General features: G+C 45.1%; 2 protein-coding genes and 1 non-coding gene across 6 annotated transcripts in view; all 3 read right to left on the bottom strand.

The window, feature by feature from the left end:
* Window positions 1-2373: 2373 nt before the first annotated feature.
* LOC147673547 (uncharacterized) lies at window positions 2374-27562 on the bottom strand. The gene is made up of 2 exons (XM_086947424.1): window positions 25453-27562; window positions 2374-2401 (listed from the first exon to the last, which is right to left on the bottom strand). Exon 1 carries the CDS (start codon window positions 27168-27170, stop codon window positions 26085-26087), a length of 1086 nt encoding a protein of 361 aa, XP_086803550.1. The 5' UTR covers window positions 27171-27562; the 3' UTR covers window positions 2374-2401; window positions 25453-26084.
* Window positions 8869-27562, bottom strand: part of KHDC4 (KH domain containing 4, pre-mRNA splicing factor) — a 109657-nt gene continuing 90963 nt past the window's right edge. For all 4 annotated transcript variants that reach the window (XR_015302622.1, XR_015302623.1, XM_086947422.1 and 1 more), the window contains 2 exons: window positions 18923-19014; window positions 8869-12331 (listed from right to left, as the gene is read on the bottom strand). Coding sequence is in view for 2 of the 4 variants with exons in the window: in XM_086947422.1 (XP_086803548.1) it covers window positions 12129-12331; window positions 18923-19014 (295 nt within the window). In the remaining 2 variants the exon portion in view is untranslated. The remainder of the gene's footprint in view (window positions 12332-18922; window positions 19015-27562) is intronic.
* On the bottom strand, window positions 19948-20075 carry LOC147673548 (small Cajal body-specific RNA 4). Its single transcript, XR_015302999.1, has one exon.

Genomic DNA, 27562 nt, shown 5'->3' with positions numbered 1-27562 from the left:
CTCTTTGGCTTTCTGCTTGTTGGTGTCTTTTCCAGTTCTATGCAGTATCCGAAATGCATGATGTTTAGAACCCATTTGTCTGAAGTTATTTTCTTCCCTCCTGGAAGTAATGCTTTAGTCTTCCTCCCACTGGTCTCACATGCCCGCAGGTACTTAGTGCGCCTGACCCCTGCTGCTGTTCTCGTGCCTAACCCTGGGAGTTCTTATTTGGGTGGGCACATGATGCCTGACCAAGTCACTTGGTGGGGGGGTTGCTGACCTCCCCTCCTATTCTGGCCCCGTCCATTGCCTCTCCCGCGAAAGGGCTGGCCCCTCTGCATGTATTGCCAGTACTGCTTTTGTTGGCCTTGCTGTGTATGGTTGTCCGTCTGGTGGGATTGTTGGAACGCCTGGTGCGATGTTCCTGGCTGGTTCCCACCCCTGCCATTGGGCCTTCGTGATGGGGTGTCCCTTTTGGACCCTCTGAACTGCAATGCCCCCATGGACCTTGCTGTTTCATTGTCCTTCTTTAGTTGGCTGAGCTTTTCGTCTACTGGGGCCCCGAACAAGATCTGTCCGTTGAACGGGGTGTTCAGTATGCTGTGTTGTACCTCTGGCTTGAAGCCTGACACCCTGAGCCAGGATTGTCTTCTTTCTGTGATGCCCATCATCATGAGCCTACTGGAGGTGTCCGCTCCGTCCAGAGCGGTCTTGATGCAAGAGTTTGCCACATTCTTCCCCTCTTCGACTAGGTTTTCAGCTCTATCTCTGAATTCCTAAGGCATGTTTTTCATCAACTTGCCCAGTTCCTCCATGATTTGATACTGATGTCTGTTTAGTAGTGCGCTGGAATTGGCCATTCGCCAGTGCATCGCAGCATTCCTTTCAATTCTTCTCCCTACCAAGTCCATCCTATTGCTCTCCTTGTCTGGAGGTGGTCCTGAGGTAATAGACACATTAGCCCTCTTCCTTGCTGTGGCAGCAATGATTGAGTCTGCTGAGACCGTTCCCTGGATATAGGCTGGGTCCTTGGATGAATGTTTTTACTTCTTTTCAGTCCTTGGGGTGACTGCCTTGCAAGTAGCCGGCTCCCTGAAGGCTTCTTTCCCTTGTGCCATGACACTTTCTAGCATTGGCAGGTACTGGCTCTTGGTCTGTGTGGGGAGCACTGTCTCGAGGAGAAAGTCAGCCTTCTGCTGCTCTTCGTCGAGTTTCACCTTGAAGACAGCCGCTGCATTCCTGATGACCGAGCTGTACACGCCAATGTCATCTGGCGGCGAAGGCCTCTAAGGATAAGTGTCGACGCTTTCTTCAGGACTCTGTGTCGACATCCTGCCAGTCGATCTCCTGGCTTTCCGAGGTCGCCGAACCCAGGGGCGTCCTCCGGTCGTCGTCCTCCTCATAGTAGTCGAAGGACTCTTCTTCGTCCGGTTCGCCAAATGTTTCAACATCCCCCATCTGTTCCTCGACTTCATCCTCTTCCTCCTCGACCACCTCATGCACCTGTGGCTTGGGCTTGGTCGGGATTATGTAGTCTTTCATCCTGGCGTTGAAATCCTTCTTTTGTTGCAGGATGTTTTCCATTTCTGCTTCGAGACACCTCTTCTCCATTTTGGCAGCCAGATCTGCATCTAATGGGTTGGCCGATCTCTTCCACGCAGAACAAATTTTCGGCGTCAAAGGTTTCGGCGCCGAGCTTATCTTCGGTGTCGGCACTGGGGCCTTTTTCGGGTCCTTCTCCCTCGCCCTCGGATGTTCCTTTTCGGAGAAGTTTTTTGACGGCTTTAGCTGTTCCTCAGTTCTCGGCGCCGGGGACTCCTTCTCAGAGGATCCGCTGGGCCTGAGTTTAGGTGCGGGCGCCGAAGCTTTCGAGGATTTTCCCTCGATCTTTCGAGACTCTTGGTCTCTCGGGGCTTTAGGGGCCATAGAGTCTCCTACCTTCTTTGGAGTCTTCGTAATATCGGTCTCTACGACCGTGTAGCCGTTGTCTTAGTCTGCGGCATGGTTGTCTACTTCGTCTGAAGATAGACCAAGGTCTCGAAGGGATGGAGGCTGGCCCTGGCCCTGCATCGTGGCGTTGGCTACCCTCTGTCTCGCTCGAACTCGAAGAGTTTTCGGCATAAAGGCGGAGCAGTCGCTGCTCTCATGGTCTACCGGTAGGCAGAGGTTGCAAACCGGGTGCTGGTCCTTCTGTGCGTACTTGTGGTGGCAATTGCGCAGAACTTGAAAGGAGTCTTGTACATCTCATGCATTCAGGGGGCCCCCTGCACTCGCATTCCTCAATGGAAAATCAAAGTTCTGGAACTCTCTTCCCTCTTTCGTTGATCTTCTCGATGTAGTCTCCTGAAATCTTCTCCAATATTTTTTGTCCAAAAACTGCGTTTTTTCTTCTTTTCCAGACCCAACCGCAGAAAAAAAGAATCTGAAGATGGTGCCCAAGAGTGGGTGCTTCCGCAGGAAGCATGCCGATGTCACCGGAAATACACCAAAAGGTGGGACGTAGACGCCCACCTGGGCTACGGAAAGAAAAAAAAAAAAGAGAAAAGAGTAAGATTCCGGACCCAACCACAAGACCGCGGAATAATGCACTGCATAGTGAATCCAGAAAGATTCACGCTGCAAAACCATGTTGGATAATTTCTTACCCACCTGTCTGTTGTGAGGGGAGTTCCAGACAGGTAGGAACTGTGAAAGCCTGCCCCCCACAGGAGTGGAATGCTGTAGGGGAGGCAGAGGGAAGTCACTGTTTGGGAGTGGAAGAGGAGCAGTTGTTATTATCTCTGCCTCTTCCCTTATTGTTGTTGCCTCTGTATCCTCCTCTAAAGTAGCCTTTATGAGAGGAAGTTTGTGTGTTTGTCTTAAAAGATGATGTGGTCTCTGGACCTGTTTGCTTTGATCCTCCTCTATAGAAGGAGCGGCAAAAAGAACTTTTATTCTGGGTGGATTGTAATGCACCCATAGACTTCGCTGTGTCAGCGTCTTTTTTCATCTTCTCTAGTGTGTGGTCTACCTCCGGCCCGAACAACTGGTTTTGAATGAAGGGCTGGTTCAGGATGGTAGTTTGTACCTCTGGTTTAAAACCTGAAATACATAACCATGCATGACCTCTGAGAATCACACTAGTATTGACTGCTCTGGATGCTGTGTCAGCTACATCTAGTGCGCATTTAATTGAGGCATTGGATATTAGTTTGCCTTCTTGTAAGAGCTCTGCTGCCTGATCTTTGTATTGATCTGGGAGATGTTCCATTAATTTTTCTAGTTGGTCGTAGTGAGCCCTGTCGTAGCGTAAGAGTAAGGCTTGTGTGTTTGCTATGCGCCATATGTTTGCTGCTTGTGCAGCAATCCTTTTTCCTGACGCATCAATTTTTGATTCGTTGTCAGGCGGGGGGTCTCACCAGAAGTTCGGGAGTTTGCTCTTTTACGTGTATTTGACACTACTAAAGAGTCTACTGGCAGATGTCCCTTAATATAGACCGGATCAGCAGGTGCTGGTCTATACTTTTTCTCTATTCTGGGATTTGGTACCCTACATCTTACTGGATCTTTAAAAATGTTCGGAGCATGTTTAATAACTCCTTTGATTATAGGTAATATTTGAGTAGACCTTTGTGACTGCTCAAAAGTGTCCAGTAAGAAATCCTCCTCAAATGGCATCAGAGTGCGTTGACACTCCATGGTAAAGGGCAGCTCTGTTTAATAAATGATTAAACCCAATACTATCTTCTGTAGGGGAAGGTGTTGTTGGGTAGTACTGAGGCTCAGGGATGTCTGGTGCATTGTTTGGTGTAAAACCATATGCCTCGTCCTCCTTGGGATATTGGGGGTTGACATCTTCATCTAAAGGGTATGTTACGTCATTGCCCCCACTTAAATCATACTCTTCGTCAGTGTGGTGTGATGATGCAGGAGATTGAACAGGAAAAGTCATAGGTTCAATGTAGGGATTAGGAGGGGAAGAAGGTGAAGGAGAGGCAGGGTGCATTGGAGAAGTTGCACATTCCTTCTTTTTGGCAGGAACCAAAGGTGGAAGTGGTGTGTCTGCTGGTCTTTTGTTATACGGAATTGCTTCTGGTCTTTTTTTTTAATATGGAATTGCTTCCACATGTCCAGTTTTTGGATTAATATAGACTTTTTTCTGTTTAGGATCTGGTTTAAACAGTTCTTGTTCTATAATCTTCTTTGGCGTTGATTTTTTCGGTGCCGATTATTATTATGTTTCTTATATAGCGCCTGAATCGACCCCCGAAGGGGTATCTCCGCGCTTGCCTTGGGAACCCGTCCTGGCTTTTACCTGTGAGATAGCCCCTACAGGGCATCCCCAAGGTGAAAGCCAGGCATTCCGCCGTGGGGGGGGGGACAGTTGTGGAGATTGAGCAAGCTTAATGCACAGAGTTGCAGAGTGTGGACCCATGATTAGGTCAGGCACCGAAGCGAGAATTATCGAGTCCATGGACATTTGAGCTCAAGACCCTGCCGCGTCGGGAATTGAACCCTAGACCCGGGTCTGACCTCTGCTTCAGGGTCTGCCTGCTCTAACCAGTGATCCACACTTCTCAACCATAGAGGTTGATTAGTGTTCATTGCCTTAGGAGGAGTGATTGAGTCCTGTGGCAATTTTTTCGGTGCCGAAGGTGGTCTAGGCTTGTCTGTATCATGCCTTGGAGTCTTTGTTACCGATATCGTAGATTTCGGCGTGGAGACAGGTTTTGTTGGGCCTGCGGCGCCGGAATCGCGCTTCCCTTCTTTATTTTTGGAACCGGAGGGTTTCGGAGTCGAAGCTTTCGGGTCCGGCACGGTTTTTGGCTTCGGCACCGAAGGGTCTTTGGTCACTGGAGGGCGTTTTGGCTTCGGTGTCGAAGAATCCTTCAGTGTCGAAGGATGGTTCGGTGCCAATGGAGGAGGTGGAATTGGCACATGATGTTTTTTCGGTGCCGAGGCACCGGAAGGCGTATTCTTTTTCCTCGGAGCCAAGCCCGAAGGCGGGGCGTCAGAGGGTAAATTTCAGGCTCGACTAGGCCCCATGGGCGGAGTGCAGACCGCTGCCTTTGTCTTGGGTAGTGTATGTTGTGCAGGGGCAGTGGTACTCACAGGTTGTCGAGATGGAATCGAATCGTCCGAGTCCTCCTCCCCGATATGATCTGGAGATCAGACGGATCTTCCTCAGCAACGAGTGAAGCCTCGTCCTCGGAGAGATCTTCGATTGGATCTTCGTCCTCTGAGACATCTTAGTCGACGATCTCCTCCTCAAAGATGGCCTCCGGTGCTGATCTCATTTCGTGTCGACGGGTCCTCCGACCCCAAATGGTTTTCTTCGATCGGAAGGAGGCACAGGTCGACTCGTCGTGTTCTGGCGAGAGAGAGGTTGCAGACCTCGTGATGGTCGCTATGAGGGAATTTTGCTCTACATACCGGGCATCTCTTGAATAGAGTTCTGTCCATGAGGTGTAGGTCGCACGGTGCCGATAGGCCCAACGGCCCGCGTCGACGCACAGGAATGTAGCTGGTGATGTCGAAAAGTCTATTCGATGTCGAAATAAGTTTATCTAAAGTTTCTCGCTTCGAAATTGCAGAAAAAGTCTTTTCTAGCCAGAGCGGAAAACTTTCATCTGCACCCAGTGGCGGAAAAAAACAATCTGAGGATGGGTCGATGACCATGCCCAGTATTGTCCAAGGGAGGAGTCACCTATCTCGTGACAACCTGCAATCATCTGAGCCCAACACCAGGTGGCGATCTATTGCTAAGTGTAGGATCTGCAGCTCATATGCCTCGAACCTAATGATATCCTCTGGCAGAGGTTTTGATGGCTATGACTGTGGGTCAGGGATATCTGGCACATCCTGTGGGTTTGGGTACTCCCAGTCTGTATCATCTACAGGGTATGGTAAAGGCTCATCTGGACCCATCCCTCTTCCTAAACTATACTCATCATTTTGAGGTGAGTGTGAAGACCGAAGAGGAGAATGTGGAGGAGAAATCTGTGGTGAATTAATAAGAGGAACGGGAGAAGGAAGTATAGGAGGAGAAGGGTGCATTGTCGGCGCTGATTTTTTTCGGTTCCGGACGAGGTTGCTGCCTGTCATTAGCCTTAGGAGGCGTTACCTTGTCTTTTGGCATAGTTCTCAGCACCGAAGGTGTTGTTTTCGGTGTCGTAGGCTGTTTTGAGGGCTTGGGCGCATCGGAATCAGGCCTTGTCGGTTTCGGTACCAAAGACGATGGCTTCGGAGTGGAAGCTGGTCTTGTCGGCTTCAGACTTTGGCTTCATACCTTTGTCTTTAGAAGTAGACGGTTTCGGAGCGGAGACTTCTTTCGGTTTCGGTGCCGAGGGAGCTTGTGGGGTCAGCACGTGCGGCTTGCTCGATACAGAGCTACCTGAAGGCTTGATTACTTTCTTCGGAACCGGGCTCGATGGCGGGGCTTTCGAAGTAGTTTTTCGGTCGCGACTGGGTCCCGAAGGCGGAGTGTTGACCTTTGCCTTCGATCTGGGTGTTGTGTGTGGTGCAGGGGCAGTAGTACTCATGCGCTGACCCGATGGCATGGAGTCATCTGCCTCCGATACTATTTGGAGATCTGAATCTTCTTCGGGAACGAGCGGAACCTCCTTGTCGAAGATATCCACCGGTTCTGGAGCTGATCTCTGCATGTCGTGTCGACAGGCCCTCCGATCCCAGATGGTTTTCTTGGAGCGAAAGAAAGCGCAGGCTGTACAGCTTGATTAGTCATGTTCTGGCGATAAGCACAGGTTGCAGACCTCATGGTGGTCACTGTGTGGAAATGTTGCTCCACACTCGGGGCATCTCTTGAATGGAGTCCTTTCCAGGAGGTGTAGGCCTCACGGCTTGGATAGGCCCAACGGCCCGCGTCTACGACCGGAATCGAGCTGCTGGGAGTCGAAAACGATGTTGGTCGATATCGAAGGCAGTTTGGTAAAGTTATTTGCGCTTCCAAGTGCTTGAAAAGTCCTTTTCTAGCCGGAGCGGAAAAAGTTCATCCGAACCCAGCGGCAGAAAAAAACTATCTAGGGATGGAGGCGATGCCCATGCGCACTATCATCAAAGGGAGGAGTCACCTATCTTATGACTACAAAAGACTTCTTCCAAGACAACAACAACATGCAATCATCCAAGCCCAACACCAGGTGAGGATCTAATGCTAAGTGTAGTATCTGCAGCTCATATGCCTCGAACAAGTTGTTTTGTTTAGGGAAGGCCTTGGTCCCGTCAGTGTAATCCATTAGCACCTTTTAAAAATCCAATGTGAAAAGTCTTCCCTCTACGGAATCATGGTGCAGGAAAATGGGCAGCTGAATGGTTTGATTAATGTGAAAACAGTGTCATATACCTTTGATAGGAACTTAGGATTAGTACTAAGAATAAACTTTCCATGTGAACTGGATTAAAAGGTTCCTGTATGGTTAAAGCTAGTAACTCACTGATGCAGCTGAGTGAGGTGACTGATATTGAGGTGGTCACCTTCCATGACTAAAAACAGCAGACTACAGGAGTGGAATGGTTAAAAAAACCTAGGCCCATAAGCCATACAAGGAAATACATTAAGGTTGGATTTTGAAAAGGTACTCACATTCCCTGTTCTGCATGTATGCTATGACTGCACTGAAATGTGGGCGTATGAAAGTACATACATGCAAACCTAGCATTTTGAGGCTATAGCAGGTAGCAAATATCTTGAACAGACATATTGAGGGGGCTCTAAATGTGTGTTAAAGCAGTAATGGACAAACCATTGCTGTATACCAGGTTTATTTAGTGGGCCTTCACATCTTGTGCAAAATCAGCAAACTCTCCTTTGCCAGCCAGACCTGAACTCTAGGTCCTTAGTTGCCATTCTAACATTGATTAGTTTGGGTCTGGCTGAGTGAGCTAACCCTTAAGTTAAGTGAGAAGGTATGCTTCAGAGGCAGTTGCTCATGTGGGCTGATAAACATTTCATGAAGCAAATGGCTCTCTAGGCACCTCTTAAGGATTTGCAATTAGTTTGACCTTGCTGCAAATGGGCCCCTAGGTCTGGAGTTTTCTTTAAGTGAAAGGCTCAGCAGGGGGGCCATGTCGTGCTCCAGCGACAAAGGTTGTACAAGATCTAACAAGTGGTACTTGACGCCATCTCAGACCAAAACTGGAAGGGTATCTGTTCCATAACACTCCACAGTCATTCTCTGGAACAGGACGTGAAAGTGCCAAAGAAACATCAGTACGGATAGGTGAGATGTTGATTGTGTAACATCTCATTGTTGCTGAAAATACACTGACCGTATACAGACTGAGCAGCCATTGTTTTCAAAGTAGTTGAAAAAAAGACTCAAAGGCTGGTGCAGAAGAACCTGGGGAAGAATGAGTCCTTCCCATCACTAGCACTCCAAAAACCTAACACAATGGCAGAAGAAAAATTAAGATGGAACCATTATCGCTGTACCATGTGGACCGAAGATGTAATCAGAATAAGTCTTGTAACTCTAAATTTCTTTGCAGAAAAATATGGCTCAACATTAATATGAGCATTCAGAGCATGTTTATCCATGGCCACACACGCTATGAACATTTAGAATTATACAGTTTCTGGGACAATGCACACAGATGCATGGTATTTTCTTTGTATCCAATTCACAATGCCCACACCCCTTTCTTGTTGCCTCATCCACTCTTGAAGATCTTCCAAAGAAAGCTAATAATTACATTTTGCTTCCACCTGGTTTTTATTTTAACCCAAGCTACTCATCTGTGGAAGATTAGAGGATCCTTTGAATCAGGTATGAATAGACACTTCAGTTAAAGACATATCTGCACGGAGGGCAAAGTCATTATTTGTGATGCACAAATTAACTAATGCCCAAGACCACCATAGTTACATTCATCGAATAAAAAACATACAGCAAAATATTATTACATTTATTTACAAATTCAGTTTTGAGAAATGTACAACGTATCAAGCAAAATTATTTCATACAAATGCAATATTTACTGAAATGTGAGCATGTTCGAAAAGCACATATGCCAGCAGCAAAACTACTGGTGTAAGACTGGAATCTCTAGTAAATGTTTTTGGAATATTCACATGTAAACTCATCAAATATTTCAAATGGTTCGCAAAACTTAAACGGCTATTAAAACAAATTGTTCTAGTTGGTTTTTACTGCACTTCAGCAAATCTAATTAATCAATCAGTATACAGGTAAAATGAATTCTTTATTACCCAAGTCTGAACTGTCGCCTAGCAACTCAAAGGAAATGTTACCAGATTCTCCCCCCGCTCCCCCCCAAGCTTTCAAAACATGCTCAGCCTGTACAGACATACCCCAAATACACTGAATTGTGAGTCAACAAAATGTGTGGCCCCCATCTTGTCTCCCACATGTTCTCAAGAGCTTTTAGATTTGCATTTAGGAATGCAAAGTATACTTGTTCAGGTGGTGACGGCTCAGTTTTAAGAGTACTCTAGTAATTAGGATAAGAAATGTATTCTTACTTCCAATCAGAAATTTTGAAGTGCACAGTACCATTTGATGGCACCTGTAACAGATGTAAAGGTATATAGGCTGCAACAAAAAAGGGGAGCCTAGCTCCAGATGCTCACCTTATCTTGGACAAATGCTGTGAGTATTACAGTCAAAATTTACAGCATGAATGCTAAATGTATGAGGATATAATGGATGGAGGAGAAATGGCATTTCAAGTATGGTATCAGTTGCTGAAATTGAAGTATTCAACATGTTCCCTCCGATAGAGAATTACATAAGAGAGGAAAATAACTCCTGAGGAACACAAAAGCATTTGTAGGATCCAAATAACAGTTAAATTCCCACCTAACAACTAAATTATAGAGTGTATGGTCAGTCTTTAAGGCAAAATTGGTGTAGAGAATTTAGATGTATGGGAAAAAGAGAATTGAGACAAGTGTGAATTGTACATCGTATAAAGAAGTACAACATCCTAAAACTGCACTCTTGTTCAGAGCTTTAAACGTTAGAGCTTCCAAGCAGGAGCAACAATGATCAGAGCTAAGCTGCCTTTTAGGCCACTACTTTAGCAAAGTAGGTCACATCTTTCAAAAGACTGAGCCAGGTTTGTAATTAAAACCCACGGAAGATGCTCTTCTAACAGGAGGAAAAATATGTATAAGCCAAACCAAATTTTGTAAAAATTACAATATTTAAAAAATTAAATATATCTGGGTGAGCGTACTGGTAGATCTTCAGGTCTTTAACAGAAGAAAATCTAACACTGTGGACGCAAAAAAAAGGTAGATGCAACGCCTTAACTGTTAAAGAGATTGACCTCACACCTTTTCTGCTTTTGTTGCACTCAAAGTCAGCAACTGTCTTATGGATGTACTTAATTGTTACCACACAAAAGAAAGAGATACAAAGTTAACAGTGAAAATGCATTCCTTACATACCCTCCCCACTAAGGAGGCGGCATCCATGGATCTTGTCTTTCCCAGACAAACAATGCTTGGCCAACTGTAGAAAATTAGCTATTTGGGATTAGGAGCTTGGCTGAGCATTTTTTAAAAATATTTTTGCATTTTTTTTAAAAGTCCGTGTACTGCATACAGAAATGTTTTGCAAATAACCTCCCTGTGGTGAAGGCTACTCCAGAGACGAATCCAGAAAAATTAAGAAAAACAGGGAAGGAGCACAATCTATTGGGAGTTCAAGCCTAGGAGTACCATCAGCATCTGTGGTGACCAGACCAAAAAAAAACTACAACTTAAAAGTAGAGCACCTGAAGTCTGCCACATAAAATAGTACAGGCAAACGAAAAACAAACCTTAGACATGGGTGTTGAGACTGAGGAAGAAGGGAAGGATTGTTTTGAAGTGTGGGGTATGTTAGAATGGTTGGGAAAGTTCAAGCTTTGTAACTGCACAGCTTAGTTACCAGAACAAAAAAACCTTAACTAGTGGAGGAAAAGGTCCCTTACAAAAAAGCAGTTAGGTTAGAATTCTTTGCAAGGTTTCTAGGTTTTTGAAAATAGTCTATTAACCAAGATACTGCAACATTTGTATGCTACTTCCATTTCCCAGAGTCCAAAGTGTGCTACAGATGTTGACAGTCAAAAGGGTAATTTCAAAAACTGAAAAGGGCAAATGTTCCAGCATCACTCAAGAAGCACTGATGCAAAGACATGGCTGTAAAAGCAAACCAAACGGGAAGAACAGGTAGCCATGAAATATGCTGCAAGCAAATACATTAGATCCCTGTAAATGGGGGAATGAACTTCAATATAATCAACTGAAGGGGCAGGATGTCGCACCCATAATATAGGGAGCAAAAAAAAAAAAATACATGCTAACATTCTGAACACACAGTGTCATAGAATATCAGAATTGTCCAAACTTCACTTGGAAAGTTAGTGCCAAATTGGAAAGGAAAAATGAAGGAAAAAAACACTCATCTAGCAAGAGGCGATAAGAGTTCTGTTGGCCATGGCTTTAGACACAAGGGATAATTATCAGGTAAGTGCCACAGTAACAAGGTAAAGGTGTAAGGCTCAAATGTATATCACTGTTGGGACACTGCAATATTTTTGGGGCAACAAGCTTAAGAAAAGTGTGAATCTTGACAGACTGTGTCAAAGCCTTGATAAAAAGAAAAACATTTTGGCAGGTTTAGTATTCTTTCAGTAATAAAAAAAAGAAAAAGAAGAGCAAGACAAATGCATTGCCCTTCCATTAGAAAAAAAAATACGTTATTGTACCCTTTCACTGGCTCTTCATAACAGACTTTCATTAATGAAGGACACTTGACAGACAGCGGCACATTGCCCGTGCTCGTTTCAGCTCCATATACAATTTCTTTAATTGCAATAAAGCCAGGAACAGTAGTTCCAAGACTAAAAAAAATAAGATAAATATGCATAAAAGGTGTTAGCTGAAAACAATCCCTGCTCTCATACCACCCTGTCCATTTTTTTCTACACGCCGTTCATAAATTTTTCTTTACCTTCAAAATTGGACAAAAAAGTAGGTGCCAAGTCCATTGGGAGAATATCAAACTAATGGAAACAAAAGAAATTACCGCACCTCACATTGTATGAAGGTAAGAAATAGTTGTTCTTTAAAGTTTAAATAAAAAGTATTAATTTTACATGCTGCATTATTGCTACTGAAAGTTCGCTCTGGACAGCTTCGGTCATGGTGCCATCCAGAAAGGCATTGGTTGCTGGGTACGTGGCTGCATGGTAGATGGAAATTGTCGACTAGAGTTCCAGCTCTGTCCAAATGTACTTGATTTTTTGTGACCGCCATGTTCTTCTTCATCATCTGAAGAGTCTCCAGCATATGCTACCAATCCCCCTTCTTTTGCAGAAGTCTTCATCTTTTTACTTGGAAAATCTGGGAACAAAAAAAGAAAAAAGAAAAAGAAACACCCCATCCCCAACAAACAAAGACAAATGGTCGATTAAGTTAAAAGAAAATTGAAGTTAATAGTAAAATTGTTAGTTTGACACCGTTTCAAGATCCCACAGGATCAATGGCAGCCCCCACGTTGGAAGTCGCACGAAACAGCATCAGCATCCGCAAACCGATTCATCAGGCACATGTAAGAGAACAGAGAAAGAAGAAAAAAAAGAGAACACAGAACAACAAAAGAGAACAATTAGGTGGGTGTAAAAGATGAATCAGTCACCTTTTAGGCTTTTTTTTGTAGATGACAAACTAGGTTGAAGACGCTTGCAAGAGCAGAATGTATAAAATGTGTAGTGTTGATGTCATGGGGCGCAGGGAACAGAACATCACATCCCACACAAGTATTCTCTTTAGAGTTCACGAGATGAGGCAAGTATATTTGTCAGTAACTCTTGTGAACAGAAGGAATATATTACTTACCCTCTAAGCATCTGTTTGTTGCATGTAGTTGCTGTAGATTCAGTCTCTGCATACCCCTACCATCTGTTAGCTCAGACTGCTGTAACTTGTTTTTTGTTTGAAGTCTTTGGAGTCACAGGGCACCATGCAACTACCCTCCTTTAACTGGTAATACACATGGGCACAAACTCCATTGTTAGATTATTTTTTGCCATAGGGTGAGAGCAAGTAGTGAGGAGGATAGTATGGTGACTATGCTTGTGCTGCAAATGAAAAAACAACAGTTGATGGACAGAATGCAGAACAATGTCATACATTCACCTCAGTACAGAGATCTGGGCCTAAATCCATTGTTTTTTTGCACGCCACACCACCCCAGTTCAGACATGGCCATATGCAAAACAGCCTTGACCCCATGCCTCATGGGAACAGTCCAGCCCGAACTGCCAAGCCATGTCTTTCCTGGACCGGAATCAAGCCTCCTAGGACCGATTTCTGGCTATCAGGCGTCTTCAGCCAGGATAGCTTGACTCCAGTGGTGTGGAGAACATGGGACTCACGTCTGAGCATATCCATCCCACTCGGGTGACATTTAGGCCCAGATCTCTGTACTGGGGTGTATGTATGACATTGTTCTGCATTCTGTCCATCAACTGTTGTATTTGCATTTGTCACCCTGAGTGGGACGGGTGTGCTCAGACTTGAGTCCCGTGCTCTCCACACCACTGGAGTCAAGCTATCCTGTCTGATAGCCAGAAACCGGTCCTAGGATGCTGGATTCCGGTCCAGGGAAGACATGGCTTGGCAGTTCGGGCTGGTCTGTTACCATGAGGCACAGGGTCAAGGCTGATTTGCATATGGCCATGTCTGATCTGGGGTGGTGTGGAGTGCAAAAAAAACATGGATTTAGGCCCAGATCTCTGTACTGGGGTGAATGTATGACATTGTTCTGCATTCTGTCCATCAACTGTTTTTGCATTTGTGCTGCAAATGAGATACATACGATTTGAAATTATGATCTGTACCAAGCGCTGGCTACAGGAGAGGTGGGTGACGCCTTTGAATCTACACTACATGCAACGAACATATGCTTACAGAGTAAAGTATTCCGTTCATAGGTTTTGTTGCTGGAGATAGGTGCTCTGCATCATCTGTAAAGCAGAACTTCCCTGAGCAGTGGTTAGCCGCCTGAGGGACGCAATAGCTACAACAAATGCGACGTCCCATTAGAGGAACTATAAAGGGCATGAGTGCAGTGGTTTGAAAAGAGGTCCCATGAGTCTGGTTAGGACAATATTACGATTGCAGGCTGGAGCAGCTGGTACCCTTTGGTGGGATGACTCATCTAAGGCCTTCCATGAAAGTTTTGATGTCCGGAATTTTAAATCGAGAGATGTTCCCTATTCAGCATACATTCATCAACAGTAGCTAGATGTAGCCACATCGAGGTAGAGAGTATCCGTGAAATGTATTATTTTTTTTTTAATGTGCCAGGGTTAGTGGGTCTATACAGTTAAAAGTAGTAGTGGAAAAACCTCTTCCACTTAGCAGAATAGCAGGCAGGTGTAGTTGTTCTTCGGGCTTCTTTGAGAAGTTCATGTGTTCTTCGGGCAGGTTAAGGTAACCGAATCCTCAGAAGCCAATTTGCTTGGCTGAGCTGTCGGGGGTCCACATGTCTGACTTTGCCTTAGTTCAGCTCGAGAAGGTCCAGCTTCTTATGGGGAGGATGGACATCTCTACAAGGGTTGAGAACCATGGTTGTCTGGCCCAACTAGGTCAGGGATATTTGCAGCAGTTTCCTCACTATGTACGGGAGAGCGATAGATAAGGAACAGTGTAGGCAAAGATTTCTAATCAGTTCATCCATGGAGCAATGCCTATGGACGGGGCGTGTGGAAACTTGTTGGCAAAGGTTGGGCATTTAAAGTTTTTGCTAGTGGCAAATAGATCCATCTCTGGGCCCACCCCTACTGGCAGAGGTACTGGAGTAGGACTTCTGGGTATGGTTCCCACACTTGTTACTCTCTGCTGCGAGGGTCTGCAAAAAAAAAAAAATGGTTGCGCCCTCCTGGGAAGCACTCTTACTAGGAGGTGTATTCTGTGGTGAATCGCCCAATGTCCTATCCACACAGATTGTGTGCTGCCCAGTTTGTAGTGACAGCACATGGGGTCTTGTTGGATGTTCACACCAGGACTATTTTGCCTTGAACACTGTACAGAAACTTGTCAGGGCTAGCTGAAGAACTAAAAGTTCTCAATGGTTGATATGGAAACCTCGTTGAGGAGGTTCCTCAACTGTACTGTTCCCAGATGCAACACCCAGCTGGAGAGTGATGCATCTGTTGTAATGGTCACGTGCAGAATGAGGTCAATGAAGGGCATTCACTGCAACAGGTTGTTGCTGTTTTACTATGGTAGAAAAGTTGCCGGTTCGCCCTTATGAACACTAGATCTTCCCAACAAAACTCTGCTCTTCACCATTGTGCTGATGGACATCTTGCAGTGGATGCATGCGAAGCCTGGAATGGGGGACTATGGCTACGCAAGAGGCAATCATCCCTAGGAGGCGCATTATCTTTCCGTGCGAGAGATGCGGCTGAAAAAGAGGCAGTAGGTGCTGAATTACTGCAAACCTACGGTCACTTTGATACACTTTGGCAGTGACTGCCTTTAGGACAATGAAAACAGGAGGTATGCTGTTCCTTTAATGGGAAGGAAGGTGCGGTCCTAACCAGAGGGGCACATGCGGGAAGTGCTCCCAATAGGAGAAAGAGCCCTCACATACCCCAAAGTGTGTCATGCTTCATCATCGGGCAGCGCCTCGTTGGGCTGGTGCTGCAATGCTCAATGGGCTCCGCGAGGGGGCTCTTTGCCAAGATCTTTTACCTGTGATCTTGGCCGATTAAGAGGGTGTGTATGTGTGGTGTATATAAAGGTGAGTATAGTGCAGGGAGAATGTGAGCTAAAAATAACTGAGAACCAGCCGAGCCAACTTTAATTAGGGGGTGCCATGTTACGATTAAAAAAACATTCAGTGCTGCAAGAAAAGGATATAATAATCCTATGTGTCTACATGTTTCGTGACTTCTAGCGGCTAAGATCATTACATTTCTTCAGGACCGGTAAACCCATTTTTACTACTTACTGAGGGGTGGCTCAATATACACGTGAAGATGAGTAACCATACCCTAACCAAGTTACACCAACCGTAAAGGTGTCCCTCGGGGGTAAGAACCCGAAGACGGCAGGAGTGCAGAGCCAATACTCCTGAGTGTTAGGAGGGTAGGTCCCCTGCTAATCGGATTCACCAACTTTAAGATTTATGGCGACACCACTGAGCGGCTGTCCATACCGTAGTGATTACCCTCTCCCCCTTTGTTGGTGGTAGGCTTGCTGCTGCCTTTGGTATGACTGGGTATGGTCAATGGAGATGGCTTGGGACCCCCAACACCGTATCGTGCCTTCTGAAAGAGAAGTCCAGTTGTTGAGGCCTTAAGGACACCCATAGCCTTGGTGGGTTCTGTGTCCTTTTTTATTTTCTAAAGCATCTCAACTTATGACGGAAGGGATGCCCTCCAAACAGTAGGTTGATGAAATGCTGTTATTCTGGCTTGAACCCGGATATAAGGTGCCTGGCATAAGTATGATAGATGTTTTTCCTCCCTTTGCTCCAGTGCCAGCGGAGTCACGGACACAACGCATGGCAAAGTTAGAGATGGTTTTGCCCCCTGATATGATGCAGAGTCTATGCGCTTTTTCCCATTGTCAGGCTGAGGAGTGTCGCCCCTGCCGCATGAACAGCAGTGAGTCTAACAGGAGGGAGTCTGGGGGACATGAATATTTATGTATGTGGGAGTCAGAGGGCAAAATCTGGATTTTTTCTATTCTTGTAACCACCTGTGCCCTTAACTACTCTTTTAAAGTATCAGGGGTGGTATTGAGCGGGAGGAACTGGACAGACTTCTCTGTCCAAGAGAGTGTCTACACTAAGAAGTTATAGTTCGCTATCTAACAGAGCTGGTGGCCATGCGTATTACCAACTAGAGGAAGACTTGCATGGAACCTTATGATTATAAAGAGTTCTTCGAACAAAAACAAGCTGCAACAGTTCAGGCCCAAGACTAGATGGCAGGAGTATGATTAGCATGTGCATATACAACCACACATGCTAAGAACATGTCGTCACAGGGCAACGTTAAATACTACATATTAAACAAGTGTGAAAGCTATTCTGTCCTCTGGGTCATCACGGATATTTAACTAGTAAAACAAGCAACTGCATTTGCTTACTGATTCACTAAGGAAACATGTAATATTGATGGCCAGGCTCAAACACAGAAAATACAGACTGCTTGCCTGTCTCCATGGATCAAATGTGTAAAAGGTCGCCAAACATATTTCAGACACATTTGGGAAAGCAGAGTTTTCCAGTTGGCATGTAGCAATTTGAAATTTTTAGCATTCAATTATCGAACTAAGAATCCATCTTGATATGTGGGAGATTATATATGTGACCATCCCAATAGTGTATTATACGCTTATAAAATAATTATTTTGCAGTGCAGTGCCTCAAAGGAAGTGCTTTGTGGCCTGCCAGTGGTGAAGGAGCTCTGTTGTCCAGCACACCTCTAATGCTGGGCTCCACTGTGTTTATGTAAGATTGGTATGCTCCTCTTAACTGGATAGGGTTTCTACTCCTTCTCTGAGGGAAAGCTCCAAGTTAAGACAACTCATGACTGCTTAAAGTCAGTCAACACAACAAACCATACTGAGGAAGGAGGAAAAGTAAATCTTTTGCTGCAGCACAGATAACAGGGCTTCACCGAGCACATGTCACCTTTGGAGGGGCGTGTGTGTGTGTGTGTGTGTGTTGGGGGGGGGGGGGGGGGGCGGGGGGGGGGGAGGGGGGGTGAGAAAAGCTCAAGGAGTATGACCCTTGTCAAGCCGATATGAAAAGGGGTGGTGTGCCTACAGAGAGGTAGTTAGGTAAGGAATAGTGGTGTTGCACATGCCCCTATATGTGTAAGTCATTAAGTATAAACATCCCAAGTAAAATTGCTGTATTGCCAATCTCCAACCTGGATCTAACGGGACAGCGGTTTTTTTTGTCTTTGGATCAGGGTATGATTGAACAACGGAATGCTAACTTACAGGTTTGCAAAGGGTCAGGTATCAGGCAAGGAGAGACAGCAGATTATGGTAGGAGCGCCAAACGAGCCTTGCTCAGACTATAGCTCTTCTAAATGGAAACACTGGAGGGTATGCCACTTACCATTTATATTACCGTCTAGTACCCAGTACTGACCTATGAGGCCGTACTCTTGTGCATTCTTCTGGGAGGCAGCAGTGGATGTAGAGTGCCTTCAAATCAACCATTTGCATTTTGGGGCACATGGTTTGTAACCCTCTTAACGAAGTATACAGGAACGAGCAAGCTTAAGGTCAGGTATCCAGCTAATAACAGTAGATTAGCTAGACATATGTAATGCTATAGAGTAGGCCTGCCAGCAATCAGAATCAGTTAAATTAATTTAAAAAGCCATTAGAGACCTCACTTCAATAGTGACAGATCTGAACATGTATTTTTTTTTATCTGATTACTATCCTATTTTGCTATTCACTTACTACCGACTACTATATTGTACCCAAAAGTTTGTTTAATCACCCTCTTGTTTCCCTTAGCCCTTGTTTTCTGTAAAGCGCTCTGATATCTGCAAAGATCGTGTTCGCGCTATATAAAACTTTGAAAATAAATAAATTTATAAAAATTAAATAGTCTAATATGGTGGCCTAGGGCTTTGATATCCAAACCTGGCAAGCTAACAGCCTCCTGTATCCATATATAATTTTACTTAGAAACATGGTAGCCTCTTGCAACCCTTTAAAAGGATTTCTAGACCTGCAACATGGAAAGATGCACACGATGTCAGGACAGAACTATTCTGAATTAGGTTACTCAGAACAATGAATATGCTTAGTCTCAAACAATCATCTGATCTTAGGGACTAAATATCCAACATTCAATATGAGGGAGCTAGCTCCACAAAAGAAAACTATGATGCAGACCTGCTCACAGTTGGACATTCACAGGCCATATTCTGTAGGAATTATGCTCACCGTGACTCCCTGACGAAGTTCGGGAACCATTTCTCTCTGCGAGTTCGGTTTTTATGCCCATAAGAGGTGGAATCGATGAAGACATCACGTTCCTGAAAAAAATGGCAGCCATGATTTAATTGTAGAGCGGGCTGCCTACCCAAGCATGGAACAGGCTCACTCCAATTTAATTTCACCATGCACGTAAAACTCTTATTTACTCATACATCCACAGCCTACAAGAAAGTTTAGTCACCTTTCTGAATTTTACATAGAAGCATAACTTTTCAAGTACATAGAAATGATGGTATGCGGAGGGGCAGAGGGCAATAAAACAGAGTCCAAGTAATAAGCCACAACCACACAAAGCACATTCACATTCTCTGTAAACACACTATAGGTCTAATCTACACTCCTTTGACCATTCTTCACCAAGTACCTTCTCTATCTTTCTATGCAGATCGTTGCAGACTGTGATGACACCCCAACTTTACGCATCAAGAGCTGCTAGAATAGTGAATGAGGTACTGAATTACCATAAGGAATATAAATAAAATACCTCATACACTTGAAAACAATTGACTATATCCATGTTATATTAAGTGGTCTTTCAGACAGCAATTTGGTTTATACAGTACTGGCAATATTTGTTTGATTACCAAACTGCAGAAAAGGACTTTAAATTCCTATTGAAAGGACATTGGGGGTGATCACACTTCAAGGCACTGGAGCACAAATAAGGAAATAAAAGTGTACAGGCTAGAGTATAGGCAGTATCAGGTAAAAATTAAATACCTTTTTATTCTTAACGGATGGGCTTTATTTTAACCTGTCTGTGCTTTAGGGGAAATGAACGATGGCTTGGGTACTGTACCATCGTCCTTACTAGATGCCATTCTACACTGCCTACAAAGAACATATAACACTGTGGAAAGCTAAATTACCATCTCCCCAATTATCACATTGAGCGAATTCAAAGACTGTTAAAAGCCAACCCAGCAATCATGCATACTACCACTAGAACTAAACAATAAGCAGATAAGAACAAATGTGGGAAGCAGTAATACGTCACTAGCTCATCTTAACACTGGACAGTTCTTTACTTCCGTTTTCTCTAGGAGGATAGTATCAGCAGAGCCTTACTTCATAGGCCCAACCTTCTTAATCCTCCAATAGCAAAAACATCAACTGTAGCTTGAGGGATTTTTCGGTACAAAGGTTGATAACTTACACATTTTACACCCTGAACCCATGTTTGAATGATTTTTCTCAAGATGTTTCAGAAAAAAATTAACACCAACTGTGTACTCACAAGGATAATAAAACAAGCATTTACAATGCAATAGGTCTCACAGCATTAAAGATGGAGTTACCGGCATTGTAAATGACAATGCTTTGCAATTTTTTATTTTTTTTAATTTGCAATTGGTATAGAAACATTGTTTGTGAATGGTTAGCTGTTGCTTATGCTAAGCAAAGTTGGCAGTAATATAGAGTGCTAGTCTTGCTTGTTATAGGTATGCTGATTTAAAGCGCTCGGATACCTGCGGGTAAAGTTTGAGCTATATAAAAGTGAAAACTAATATGCCGCATTAGAAAGACATGAACACGCCATTCTGATAAATTAGTCCAAGTAATTCTTTAAAAGCATTTTAATTTTATTTTTGCTTATACATTTCCAACTGCTTTCATAAGGAAGCACTGTTCTTGTAGTCTTGCTGTACCTGTCAACACAGATAATTGACAGTGGTACAATATCTGAAGTTTTTTAGGTGACATCACTGAAGCATAGAGTTTGAAGATAGGATACTCTCCCACACTGGAGGGCTTTGTGGGGAGCTCTGAAGAGTCGTGGCTAGTGACAGGAGGGTGGACCAACTCTAGAAGGTAAAACAGGTGTCGCATGCTGGGATAGGCTGTGGCGAAGTAACAATGAACTGCGTTCCTAGCCCGGAAGTGTTCGTGGGCACTCCCGTCAACCTATTAGAACATAAAAAATGGTTTGGCTCGGAGGGCCACACCTGCTATACGGCATGAGGGAAAGGGGTGCACTTATCTCTCATCAAACGGCAATATGCCCACAACTGTCAGGGAGCACAGAGTAAAGCAAAACCCAGCATGTGGCGCGAGTAAGCCCCATAACAAAGCTAGAACATTAAGCTACCCACTGTAGAGGCAGGAAGGTCACATCTGCCAGGCAGAGTCAAACGAAACCTTACAAGTGACAAGAGGGTGGGGCTAAAATGCTACCCCTGGTAGAAAGGGGCAGCATCCAGTAGTGCCATCCCCGGAGAGTAAAAGGGCAACCCCTGTTTTTGTTTTTAAAACAAATAAAAGGCATTGTCATTTACAATGCCAATAGCTTAAACTCGTGTAAATGCGAGACCTATTGCATTGTAAATGCTTGTTATTCTGCTCACCAGGACCTAGCATTTTAGGTCTGGTTATTGACAGTGATAGACCTATTGCTAACAATATACATAGAGTGGGCTTTGAATCTACCCCTTTCAACTGTTGGATTTCTTTGTCCAGCCAGTATCAGCCACTGGTTTGAAACTTTGTTAATGAAATCTTGGCCCACACCAGAGCAGTTTGCTATATGGGTACATCCTTCCGCCTCTATATGAATGCTAAACCATCTTGTCTACTCATGCTACACCTCTCTCCCTCTAATGTCCTAATGCTGCATGCAACAGCACATTAATTGCAGAACTATTGGCTTTGCCAGTGCTTATGGATCTTGGTTTTGGTAACCAACTGCCTTCCGGGAGTTGTAGTCTAGCTTGAGAACTGATCAAATCTTACTGAATTCCTCGAGCACAGTGGTTTGTGGAAAGCTGCAAAAGACTACGCCTGTATACACGCTGTCCCAGTGGCTGGGGGTCATAAGGTCACATTAGGCCAGTGGGCCAACCTAAGGCAGGGACAGTACTATAGGGAAAGATTGCTGTTAGGATTGCGTCAGGCCGACAAGTTAAACTTCTAAAAGACTTGTCAAAGCCAAAGTGATTTTTTTTTTTCAACACTGGTCAGCCTGGACAGATTGCAACTTCCTACAAAATTAAGTCCCTTCTAGACACAAAAAGTTTTTTTTCTGTGGTCTAGAACAGGACTAACGGCGGCCTGAGATTGTGAAAAGCCTGACAGACTGCTGCGGCTGAGGCTTCCCGGCATGACTGCGCTCGGAAGGCATGGGGCCTGTGTTCCTTTTCTGTAAATACACGGTAGGCTTCGGTTTCCAGCAGTGTCCAAAATAAAATTCATGAGCAAAAGGTTAAAAAATAAATTCATCTCGCCCTTTACCATTGCGTTGCCTGCGTCACTCACGAAAACGCGCACGGGGGTCATAGGGCGGCAGCCATGAAAAGGGATCATCTGTGCCCGCCTCAAAATAACCCAGCTGAGCAGCCAGAAATACCGGGGCCGGAGAGGGACCGTGCTGACCGGTGAGACGGGTGCCGGAGCTCCACACCCCGGCAGGCTCCAGTCACCCCGCGTGGGGGGGCTCGGCTTATAACTGTCACCCATCAGGGGCCCGGAGGAGGGGATGGGGGCTGCCCTAGGCAAGAGCAAGGGGGCACTGCCAGAGCAACAGAGGAGATCTTTAGCCAGCAGTTAGAACATAAAAACCTGTCCAGAGGGAAGGATAGTCCTGGCCAAAGAGAGTGCCTGAGCCATGAAGGACAGCGCTATGAGCAAGGGTCTCTCCGGGTTTTATATTTACAAATGAACGTGCGTCAGAGATCAACAAGAAAAGGGCAATACAAACTGTGGTAGGAAATGCGTCTGGTATGAAATAACCAGGCGAGGCTCCTGGAAAGTGCTGCAGGCTCAGGCCATCCGCCTCCATTCCACCGACAGCAGTGCCAGAGAACGAAACTGAAAGCTAAGTCTAAGCGCGCATTCTAAGCTCATTCCGGCCTGCTGAATGGAGCGCGTGTTCGCGTGTGCGCGGCTTGCTCCGATCAGATTCTTTCAAATGAGAGTGGCCATCTCTTGTCTCCTGGGAGGCTGAGCCGGTGACTATAGGTCTCTGGCGAGACCGCGGTAATTGCCACAAGACATAAAAGGATATTAAAAAAAAAAAAAGATAAACGCCCCCCCCCCCCCCAGGTAGTATTTTTAGTTATGAGATATTGACTCCTCATTAGAGATTAAAGTGACACAAAGATGTTCATGCATTAAGAAAGAGAAAAGTAAACACACAGTATCTGCAACAACCAAGGGTTTCCGGAAAGGAGGGTGGCACATGTGAATTTACAGCACTACATGCCACAAACAGAGGTCTACAAGGCAAGTAACATTCTGTTTGTTACACGTAGCTATAGATACACATGCTGTACATAGACCAGAAAGCCGTTCCCCAATAAGGCTATGGCTAACTAGAGGATGTTGCAGAACCTGTGGACCAAGTAGCAGCTTTACAAAAGGTCAGTAATTGAAGCTGCTTTTTTGAGAGTAGAATGTGGATTTGGAAGTGTCAGGAGTGGTCCTTGGCTTTGGTATAGGTCTGAATACACTTGACTAGCCAGCCAGCAATTTCGTGTTTTGAAATAGCAGTCCCTCTACGTGGTTTAGAAAAAGCCACAAACAATTACTGAGTTTTTCGAAATGGTTGTGGCCCATCAACCTAGTACACAAGGACTATTAACATCTAGTGTATGAAGCACCCTCTCTGCTACGGTCGTTGGAAAGCTGGAAGTTCTATGGTTTGGTTAAGGTGAAAAGATGATTTTAACTTTGGATTAGGTTTACAGATTCGGAATATACTTTGAAAAAAGGTTCTTAAAAATTTTGCACTTTAATCTCACGCATCTAAGTGAGAATAGTGACTAAAAAAGCCACTTTCCAGGACAGAAATTGTAACGGACAAGAATGAAGGGGGATCAAAAGGGAGGTGCCCTTTTTATCTTGTGAGGACTATATTAAGATTCCAGGAAAGGATTGGAGTTAGTCTGGAAGGGATGACTCATTAGCCCTTCGTTAAAAAGCCCTAATTACAGGTACCCTGAAAAGGAAAATGCTACTTACCAGTATGCATCTGTTCTTGGCATGTAGAGCTGCAGATTAGTACACTGTGCATTAGATCCCCACTTGGTGTTGGGCTCGGATGATTTCAGGTTGTCGTCTTCTTGGAAGAAGTCTTTGTTAGTCCCAATAGGTGACTCCTCCCTTGGAGAATACTGCGCATGGGCATCGGCTCCATCCTCAGATTGTTTTTCGCCATGATGGGAAATGATGGAGGCAGTAAAAATAAAGAAGGATGTCCATGCGTGTGCATCTAAGTAAGATGAAAACTGGAACGGATACATGTCCCGGGGAGGCGGGAGGGCGTGTACTAATCTGCAGCTCTACATGCCAAGAACAGATGCATACTGGTAAGTAGCATTTTCCGTTCGAGGCATATGAGCTGCAGATAGTACACTGTGCATCGATTGTGAAGCAGTATCCCCTCTAGCGGTGGTTAACTGTATCCGTTGCAGTATTTTGAAAGAGTTCTAAGGACAGCTTGGCCTACTGCAGCTTGCTGCTTGGCATGCAAATCAACACAAGTGTTTAGTGAAGGTGTGTGGTGTAGACCATGTTGCTGCCTTGCATATGTCCTCTGGTATATTTCCTAAGAAAGCCATAGAGGCTCCTATTTTTCGAGTGGAGTGTGCTTTAGGAGCAACTATTAGTGTACGTTTAGCTATTATATAGCATATGTGTGTACACTTTGGAGATGGGGTTGCCTTTGTGCGGAGGACAGTAAGCGACAAACAGTGGTTTAGTTTTTCGAAATGATTTAGTTCTGTCGGTATAGTAGAGTAGAGCTCTTTTAACATCTAGGGTGTGTAAAGCCCTTTCTGCTATTGAGTCTGGTTTTGGAAAAACACAGGTAGCTCTACAGACTGAGGTGAAAAGGAGTGACAACTTTTGGGAGAAATGTTGGATTAGGTCGAAGAACCACTTTGTTAGGATGTATTTGGAAAAATGGTTCTTGTATAGTGAAAGCTTGTATTTCACTTACTCTTCTGAGAGAGGTAATAGCAACAAGGAAAGCAGTTTTCCATTTAAGGAATTGCAGCTCTCATCTATGTAGGGGCTCGAAAGGGGGTCCCATAAGTCTGGTAAGGACAAGATTTAGGTTCCACACAGGACAAGGAGGCAACCTGGGTGGGATTATCCTTTTTAAGCCTTCCATGAATGCTTTAATCGCGGGAACTCTGAAGAGAGACAGATGTTGTCTGTTCTGTAAATAAGCTGCAATTGCTGCAAGGTGCAGGCGTATGGAAGAATATGCCAAATTAGACCTTTGTAGATGTAGAAAGTAACAAATAGTTTCTTACCTGTCGGTGTAGTTTTGCAACTTGAAGATCTTTCTGGATTCACTATGCTGTGCATTATTCCGCGGTCTTGTGGTTGGGTCCGGAATCGTAGTCTTTTCTCTTTTTTTTCCATAGCCCAGGTGGCGTCTGGTGTATTTCCAGTGACGTCGGCACGCTTCCTGCGGAAGCACCCACTCTTGGGCGCCATCTTTGGATTCTTTTTTCTCATGTTTGTTCTGTTACCGAAGTAATGGCAATGTTCTTGTAAGTCATTCACCGCTTTAACCTTCAAGGTTTGTTTGTTCAAGTAGCTGTCCATGTTATCACCCACCTTCCTCTCCAGCCTCATCTTTCTGGCGGAGGTGGGTGGGTTCGCTAGTGAATCCAGAAAGATCTTCAAGCTGCAAAACTACACAGACAGGTAAGAAACTATTTGTTTTGCAGCATGAATCTTTTCTGGATTCACTATGCTGTGCATAGACTTTGTAGCGGTTTCTAATTTTTGTGGCGGCAGGGTAGAAGATGAGCGTTGGTTATTGAATATGTGTTGAAGCACCTTTTGTCCGACTTGTGCTTCCTTGTTCATCTGTATATCCATGCAGTAGTGCTTCGTGAACGTGTGCACTGAAGCCCATGTTGCCCCCAGGCATATGTCCTGAATGGGTGTGTTGGCCAGGAAAGCTATTGTAGCTCCCTTATTCCTGGTAGAGTGGGCCAGTGTCCCCCCTGCCAGTTCTTCCCCTGCCTGTTTGTGGCAGAATTGTATTGTCTGTGCGATCCATCTCGCAATTGTTCCTTTAGTTACTGGTTTTCCCATGAAGCTCTTTGCGTAGGAAACAAAGAATTGCTTTGTTTTCCTGTGATCCTTTGTCCTTTCAATGTAGTGCACGACAGCCCTTCAGGGTGTGAAGAGCTCGTTCAGCGCTTGTTGGCTGTTTCTGGAAGAAACTTGGTATTTGTATAGTTTGATTCATGTGGAACCCTGACACCACCTTTGGCATGAAGTGTGGGTCTGTTCTCATTACCACCCTATCATTGGGAATTTGGATGTAGGGTTCCTGTAACGTTAATGCCTGCAGTTCGCTTACCCTGTGCAGCGAGGTGATTGCTACCAGGAAAGCTGTTTTCATTGTTAGCCTCTCTAGGGATGCTTTGTGAATTGGTTCGAAAGGATGTTGCATCAGCTCTGTTAGTACCAGGTTAAGGTTCCATGCAGGTGGTGGCACCCTCTTTGGAGGCGCAATCCTCTTTGCTCCTTCTAGGAATCTTTTAACCACTTGTGAGGTGAAGAAACTCTTACACGTCTCCCCTCTTGTGTAAGTCACTATTGCTGCTAAGTGAACTCTCAAGGAGGATGAGCTTAGTTTCTTGTCTAGTAGGTGTGTGAGGTATCTAAGCACCGTTGAGTCTCTTTGCATCTTATTTTGCAGCTTCTCTCTCCTGCACCACGAAGTGAATATCTTCCATTTTGATACATAGCACTTTCGCGTGCTGTGCCTCCGTGCCTCCCCAAGTACCCTCCGGGTGCTCTCTGGTAGTTTCAGATGCGCAAATTCTATGTCCTCAGGAGCCACGCTACCAGGCTCAGGCTCTCTGGCTCTGGGTGTAGTACCTGCCCGTTTTGCATGGTGAGCAGGTCCTTTCTCCTTCCGAATCTGTGGGGTGCGCTCTGTGCCATCTCCATGATCTGCAATTACCATGTCTGCCTGGCCCACTGTGGTGCGACCAGTATCCGTGTCATGTTGCTCGCCCTGCACTTGCTGAGGACCTTGTGAATCAGTGGTATCGGGGGAAAAGCGTAAGCAAATGTCCTCGACCAGTCTATCCATAGGGCATTCCCCAGGGACCCCTCCCCGGCCGCCTGGATGCGAAGCTTCGGCATTTTGCATTTTGGCGTGTTGCAAATAGGTCCACCGACGGCGTCCCCCACCTGTCAAACAGCCTTTTTGTCTCCTGTGCATTGAGCTCCCATTCGTGGGTTGACGATGTCTGTCTGCTGAGCCAATCTGCTTCTACGTTGTCCTTTCCTGGCAGATGAATGGCTAGCAGGTCTATGTCGAGAGGGATGGCCCAAGTCCATATCTCCTGCGCCAGCTTCGAGAGCGTGGCCGATTGTGTTCCACCCTGCTTGTTTATGTAGAACATCGCTGTAGTGTTGTCCGTCTGGATCAACACCCTCTGGTTGTACAGTTTTGTCTGAAAGGCTTTTATAGCAAGGAAAACGGTCTTCAACTCCAGGAAATTGATGTGCTTTATCGCATCTGCTGGTGTCCACAGACCCCGCACTTTGAGTTTCTCCATGTGAGCTCCCCATCCCTTCTGGGATGCATCTGTGGTGATGGTCACCGTTGGC

The sequence above is a fragment of the Lissotriton vulgaris genome, chromosome 12, assembly GCF_964263255.1.
Source record: "Lissotriton vulgaris chromosome 12, aLisVul1.2, whole genome shotgun sequence".
NCBI classification, from domain to species: Eukaryota; Metazoa; Chordata; class Amphibia; order Caudata; family Salamandridae; genus Lissotriton; species Lissotriton vulgaris.
The sequence above is the reverse complement of the archived record's forward strand: the minus strand, read 5'-3'. Positions and strand labels throughout refer to the sequence as shown.